This window comes from Engraulis encrasicolus, chromosome 20 (genome assembly GCF_034702125.1).
Source record: "Engraulis encrasicolus isolate BLACKSEA-1 chromosome 20, IST_EnEncr_1.0, whole genome shotgun sequence".
In the NCBI taxonomy this organism is placed as follows: Eukaryota; Metazoa; Chordata; class Actinopteri; order Clupeiformes; family Engraulidae; genus Engraulis; species Engraulis encrasicolus.
Window position 1 is genome coordinate 44,014,428 of NC_085876.1, and position 7,500 is coordinate 44,021,927.

The 7,500-nt window shown below is 40.6% G+C and overlaps 1 protein-coding gene across 1 annotated transcript in view; it reads right to left on the reverse strand.

Moving 5' to 3' along the window:
* Positions 1-7,500, reverse strand: part of LOC134436676 (fibrocystin-L-like) — a 94,450-nt gene that overhangs the window by 55,028 nt on the left and 31,922 nt on the right. Inside the window, exons 32-35 of the mRNA XM_063185988.1 lie at positions 6,926-7,058; positions 2,078-2,270; positions 1,443-1,585; positions 1,036-1,140 (exon numbers count right to left, since the gene is read on the reverse strand). Coding sequence (XP_063042058.1) covers positions 1,036-1,140; positions 1,443-1,585; positions 2,078-2,270; positions 6,926-7,058 — 574 coding nt within the window. The remainder of the gene's footprint in view (positions 1-1,035; positions 1,141-1,442; positions 1,586-2,077; positions 2,271-6,925; positions 7,059-7,500) is intronic.

Sequence of the window (7,500 nt, forward strand, 5' to 3'; positions counted from 1 at the left end):
TGCACGCATGTGCCTACTCATATCATTTAGAATAAGAACAGGTACAGACAGGTGAGCAGGGCATAAAGGGACAGAGTGTTCAGAATATGATGACTATGGTGACTATGACGTTAGCATATGAGCATTAGCATTTCTGAAGACCTGCACTTATGTATTTTTAGAGAACCCCATTGTTGGTTTGGTTTACATTCATGTACTTGATAATACATATAAATAGTTATATTACATAGATAAAATTAAAAAAATATGCAATGTTGATTGCTTTGTATTAAATAAAGATGAATTAAGATTATTTTCTGAAAAGGCACTTAGGGGGGTTTGCATCTGAACTCTTCATATATAGGTAACTTTAGAAAAAAATAGGTATCGCACACCAATAAAGTCTTTCGTGAGGTGCTGGCTTCTTGTGCATACAAATGTTAAAGAAAATGAAAAGGATGACACACACTCTGCTCCATGTTTTATTAGGGGGACCAGGTGTTCAATAATTGGGGTTGATATAAAGGCACTGTGGATGTGAGTGTTTTGTACGTTTGAGGAAGGTCAGATGGCTGAAACGTCACTTCACCAATAAAACATGGAGCAGAGTGTGCGTGTGTGTGTGTGTGTGTGTGTGTGTATATTACTTGGGTGGGAGCCCTGGTTGGTGATGGTGTGTGTGTTTGTGTGTGTGTGTGTGTGTGTGTGTGTGTGTGTGTGTGTGTGTGTGTGTGTGTGTGTGTGTGTGTGTGTGTGTGTATTACTTGGGTGGGAGCCCTGGTTGGTGACGGTGTGTGTGTGTGTGTGTGTGTGTGTGTGTGTGTGTGTGTGTGTGTGTGTGTGTGTGTGTGTGTGTGTGTGTGTGTGTGTGTGTGTGTGTGTGTGTGTGTGTGTGTGTGTATTACTTGGGTGGGAGCCCTGGTTGGTAACGGTGTGTGTGTGTGTGTGTGTGTGTGTGTGTGTGTGTGTGTGTGTGTGTGTGTGTGTGTGTGTGTGTGTGTGTGTGTGTGTGTGTGTGTGTGTGTGTGTGTGTGTGTGTGTGTGTGTGTGTATTACTTGGGTGGGAGCCCTGGTTGGTGACGGTGTGTGTCTTGGCTCCTGACTGCACCTCACACTGGATGTGATGCTCAGAGGCCTCGATGACATCACAGCTCCTGTCGCCTGGAGAGGAGCAGAGATACAGCACTTGGGAACTCAGAAATACAATGAGACTGAATGTCTACATTTACTTGTACATGAGACATTTAATTCAGAATTAAATAACTTAAATTCTGAATAAAGCTTAATTCTGCTTTCAAAACTTTGAAAGCATTTGAAGACATTGTGGTAACTTGTAGTGAATTTTTAGAAGATTGGAAAAAGGAGTGAGAGAGAGATAATACAAAAAAGAAAGAGTTGAGAGAGAGATATTGAGAGAGAGAGAGTGAGAGAGTGTGTGTGTGTGTGTGAGAGAGAGAGCCCACCTAGCATGACTGTGTTGTGGCTGGTGTTGGTGCTGAAGCCAGAGCCGGTGATGGTGAGTCTGGATCCCCCGTACAGAGAGCCCTGGCGTGGGGTGACCCCCGACACCTCCAGCACATACTCTATGCTGGCGTTCACTCCAGCACTGCAAACACAGACGGTACATTTGGTTTAGTATGCTGTATGTTGGTGTAAATGGACGTAATCCACAAGAGTATACAAAATCCACTGTGTGTTCATTAATGCATGATGATGATCATGATCATGATGATAAACTTAATCTTAATTACCATCACGATGACCATCATCATCATTACCATCATTATCATCATCATCATCATCAGCACCACCATCATCATCAGCAGCAGCAGCATCATCACCATCATCATCATCATCATCATCATCATCATCATCGTCATCATCATCATCATAATCACCGTCATTATCATCACCACTACCATCAGGACTTTTTAACAATCACAGAGAAGTCTGATGAAGAGCACACCGCTCGAAAACGTTCACTTGGAAAAGGAAAAAAGAAAAAGAAAAACGGGAGCAGTGTGCGGACATTCCACCTTTATTTTCACAACAACCACATAGAAGGTCATATTGTGTTTGGGGACTCAGGGGGACTCACCTAACTTTGGGGTATCCCAGGTTGCCTAGCTGCACCATGATGTGATACGTGTCAGGGGCCAGTGCCGGCAGGGCACAGACGATGGTAGTAGCGTTCCAGTCCACCAGGTGGCACTCTCTCTCACCCACAAACACTCTGCTGTCATTGCCCTGAACGCCAAAGTTGGTTCCCTCCACCACCAGAAGCCTGTGGCCTGCAACACAACCAGAATATTACATTACATTACCTTACATTATATTATGTTACACGTACACGATAAACCTTTCAAGCCAGTTAAACGTAAAAAAGTAAGTTGCCCTGCTGTCCTAAGTTTGTAAGTTAAATCAACTTGAGGAATAACTGAACTCGAGGTGTCCACAAATTGAGTTAACTTACGAACTTAAGGCAGCATTTACATTATATTCAGGGCTCTGAATTAACAGCAGCCAACCGGCCAAATGCAGGTGAAATTTCAGTTTGACAGGTAGAAAAACAACTAACTTGCTACTTAGATCCATTAGTGAGCGTGTGCTTGGCTAGTAAGATTAACATCTACAAAGCATTTTGGCTGGTGACGAAAAAAGTTAAATTAGAGCCCTGATTGCATTATATTACACATAGCTGAGGTTTTTTTTCATAAAACAATGTGTGAGATGCCTTGGTCAAGGACTTGGACATGCCTTGGACACTTCAGCCATAGAGTACATGGGATTTTAACCTGCAACCTTTCGATTCCAAATACTTAGTATATAGAAGCGACCATGTCAATAAAACATGGTCCATCTTAAACTTTTTAAGTGTCTATTCATCCTGCGGTCACTACTGCGCCTCCCCTAAACTGTGCACAGGAGGTTTAACTTTTTTGCAAAATGTTTCTTTGAACATATCCATGTCCAAAACAATACTGTATTTTTACTGTAGCATTTTGCTTTGCCAAAAACAAGTGAATAAAACATATCTAATTTCTGTCAGAACAATTTTAGTGGAAAATGAGAATGAAGAATGCAGTGATTACTGTAAGTCGCATATTTTTGAGTTCTAATTACAAAGCAACTTGAGACTCCAGAGAATATTCTCAGCTTCATGGTCCAGTGTTTACAGCTTGCTGTTTCGACTACTAACAAACATGAGTTGAAACAACTGAACTGACTCTAAGAGTCTGAGCATTTGAGACAGGGGGGAAGGTTAAACAGTAAAAGCTGTATTGCGTTTCAGTCCTCGTCCATACAATGGCACCTGAGGGGTAATTATCTGCACCTCTCATTGTCTTTCATGTCCTGTGAGAAAATACCATGCACACTACAGCGCACACACAAGACAGGACGCCTGGCTGTTGCTCAACAAAACAAAACAAAAGTCTCCAATCCTTTAAGTGTCAAGCCAAATATAGCTACTATGCTAAGCTGACAGACAGCTATTAGATGCATGCACGCATGACAAGAATGGTGATGTACGGTCCATAGTTTTCAGCGCACTTGAATCTGATTTTTTCTTTTTCAAATTTAATGTACCGTAGGTGGTCAGGTGAGAAAAACTGCACGCATTGTTAGTGGCGACTTAGGTGATGATATGCACTGTCAGTAGTCACGGTGACAGCTACCTATTGGGGTTGTCACAACACAGCTGACAAATTAAAGGTGAGACGTCAGCAGTGTGGCATTTTGGTCAAAAGCAACAAAACAGGCTTGCTCTTCTCCTACTCTACTGTATGATGTCGCCGGACATGCAGACAAAAACAAAATGCATGAGCAGCCCTTTGATGTTAAAGAATGCACAGTGGGCCCTACCGTGGCGCTAAGGGTAGGGCACTTGTCTGCTACGTGGTCGATTCCGGCCCGGGTCCTTTGCCGACCCTTCCCCGTCTCTCTCTCCCCACTCACTTCCTGTCCAACTCCTCATTGTACTTTCGCAACAAAGACCAAAAAATATTATTATTATTATTATTAAAACAAAAAACAAAAAACAATGCACAGTATCTTTTGCAGTGTTACTTCTACACTCAGACAGTCGATTTAACATCTTCTACAGTGTATTTGATCCCAGGGTACTGTCTAAGCGTTGACTTAACACTGCGCACAATGAAATATGAATCTTTCACTGATCTTTTGTCTTGAGGCCAACTAAAGCCGGATTATATTTTAGATGAATTTCCACAAACATTGACAGATCCATAAACAGGGTATTTAACTCCCACAATTGTTTGGTTGATGATAAATTTGACAAGAAAATGTTGTTTAAATGACCGAAAATCAAACCTTTTAGTCTGCTCACTACTCACAATCGAAAAACATGATTGATTTAATTAGAATGTTTGCCGGATGGCTGTCCCCAATACTGTATGGGATTCATTAATCCATTTTAGACTATTAAAACAAATGTATCCCACACAGTCAGAATGTCTTCATTGTACTCTACCTGATGCCATTTACTCACATCACCCGCATATCATGGGTGCATATACACAGTTTAAAAAAAAAGTTGAGTTGAGTTGACATATTTCCATCCATTTCCACACAAATGTATGTTTTGCATTTGTGTATTTTTCATATTTGTGTATTTATGTAACCTGACACTTTAATTTCCTTCGGGATTAATAAAAGTACTCTACTCTACTGTTTTACTTATTGCATTTGGTCCCAGAGTACTCTCTGTGTTGAATTTGTAGCTGTCTACCACTTCAAGTCTTTTTTTTCCAGTAAAGCTTTGCACAAAAAAGACTTGAAGTGTGCAGATTGTCTTCTTTTTTGTACAGATATTTCTACTGAATCCTGCACCTTCTAAATAGATGAGCGGTGACCATTCACCATTTTACTTAGCTGTCTACCACTACCTGATACTATGGGTTTACAGTAGTTGTATCTTTTCAACCATCCAACTGAACTGTGCAACCAAATGCCAAATGTCCTTTTGATGTCAAACAACAATAGGAAGAAGCACACACACTACCACACCCACGCACACACTCACGATTATCTTTTCTATTAATAAGTTGGGCTTTCATTTATTTTCTCTCCTTTTCTTTCCTTTCTCTTTCTTTTCTTTTCTTTGCTTTTCTTTTGGTGAGTTATGTTTGTTTTCTCTTCCTGCATGAACAATGTAAGATTTATCACAACACACGTAAGCTGCTGCAGTGCAGATTTATTTTATCTGTTCCATTACTTATTAACTCTTATTTATTTAATTTTCTTTTTTGCATTTATCTCCCTTTATGTTAACACTGTTTATTGGAGAAAAAAAATCAAAAGCAAAACAGCTGCAAGTTGAAACTAAGGTGACCAGAAGAAAAGTATGCTGTTGTCAAAAAAACATCATCATACAATAAAATCAACAGGCCTGATTTCTTACTGTCCGTTGAGTAGGTTTTTTTTGTTTTTGTTTTTTTTTGTTTGTCTTCGTATGTTTGTTTTTGTTTTTTGGATGAGGGTTATTTGTTCATAAAAAAATAATACTGTACATGTGAAATATTGTCAGTTCATTACACTTAGTAAAAAAAATAACTTGCAATAAAGAAGAAGAAGCAGAGATGGAGTGTCCATGGCGTGGGAATATGACCTTTTACTTTCGTCCCTGGTCAAAGCATGCGGTAACCTACCTGCTGTACAAGAGGCTTGCGAGTGCATTTGAACATGTAGAGCAGTAAAATCTCTTGTGTTTAGACTAGAGGCACATGAGATGTGGTGAGGCGTTTTGCATACAATACTCTGTCTCTGTCTGTCTGTCTGTCTGTGTCTGCGATCATTAAGCCTTCTTTGTTGTGTGGCAACATTTAGAGGTTGCGTGTCCAACTGTACGGACTGGTTGTTTCAAAAGAGCGCTTGGCGACAAGGTAAAAATAGACCTTTCTCTAAAGAATGTGCTTTACATTGCACCCACAGGCCTCAGGCAAGACTTCTGTTTGCGTTGAAGTTGGCCAACTATTTCAGTTTGTCATTCAGTCACTGGGCATTGTCATTGTATTAATGCGCTACATCAAAGCAAAGATGCTTCCCAGCTGCCACAAGTGCGCACAACGAAATGGCATACCTTAAGGTTAACTCCAGCCAATTTCAACATGCAGTTGTAATGCTCACAGTATCCTGGATTTGTCAGTACCTGAGATTTGTTTTTTCTTCAGCCTTTTCCAAGATCCTGGTCATTGTAATGGGGGCAGGTGTTTGTTTACATTTAAAAAAAAACATTTTTATTTATTCCCAAAAACATCCAAAAGGTTATGCAACATCGGCAGACCACTACCAAACAGCGATAACTTTTGGGAGTAGGCCTTTGTTAAAAATGTTTTAAATGTAAATAAAATCTGCCCTCATTAGAATAGCTCATATCTCGGAAAGGGCTGAGGCACAAAATGCAGCATCACCGGGTACTGAGTGACAAGTCAAGGGTAGTGTGAGCAATACAACAGCATATTGACATTGGTAGGAGTGCTCCTTTAACCTCCTTGTTCAGAGCATCTATTATAAGATTCATGGTATTACCAAAATAGTAATGAAACCAAGTCTTAATCTTTTATTTAAGACCTTCAATAATGATGGGATAAGAGAAGGACTATGACAAAAACATGATGTTTTTCTCACCGATGACTGTGGTAGCTGGGGGGGATTAAAGTCGATAAGAGAAGGACTATGACCAAAACATGACGTTTTTCTCACCGCTGACTGTGGTGGCTGGGGGGATTGAAGGCGATAAGAGAGGGACTATGACAAAAAGATGATGTTTTTTCTCATCGCTGACTGTGGTGTTGGGTGGGATTAAAGGCGATAAGAGAGGGACTGTGACAAAAAGATGATGTTTTTCTCACCGCTGACTGTGGTGGTTGGGGGGATTAAAGGCGATAAGAGAGGGACTGTGACAAAAAGATGATGTTTTTCTCACCGCTGACTGTGGTGGTTGGTGGGCTGATGCTGGTGATGGTTGCGGTGAGGCTGTCGCTGTAGGTGTAAGTGTCTGCTGCCGCCTGGCTCATCTCTCCCACTGTCACCGTCACCGTCTGGGAGCCGACTGATGCCTAAAATGGGAAGGAACATTGCTGTATTACTACTAATATTATTTATATGTCTGTGGTCACGTTTACCTGAGGTTTTTAATTCGGAATTAGTAATTCAGAATTTATTAGTTTAATAGGAGGGAACACCATAGATATTTATACTAGTTATACTACTTAAATGTGTCTGTGTAACTGAGGTCATCCTGCAGTCCTGCCTCTGTCTTGAACCCACAAACTCCCAGCAAACTCTGGCATATGTCTATTTGGTCCCAGACTTCTCTGTAACTGCATTTACACTGCATTGTCTACTATGCGCTAGCTGGCATATACCTCGAGTTGTATTTTTAGGATATCTCCACTGACACCATCATCAGTTTATCGACTGCACACTTGACTAATTTATACGTAAATAACTGTGAAAAGACGATGATGATGACCTATGAAGCAACAGACATAATTAAAT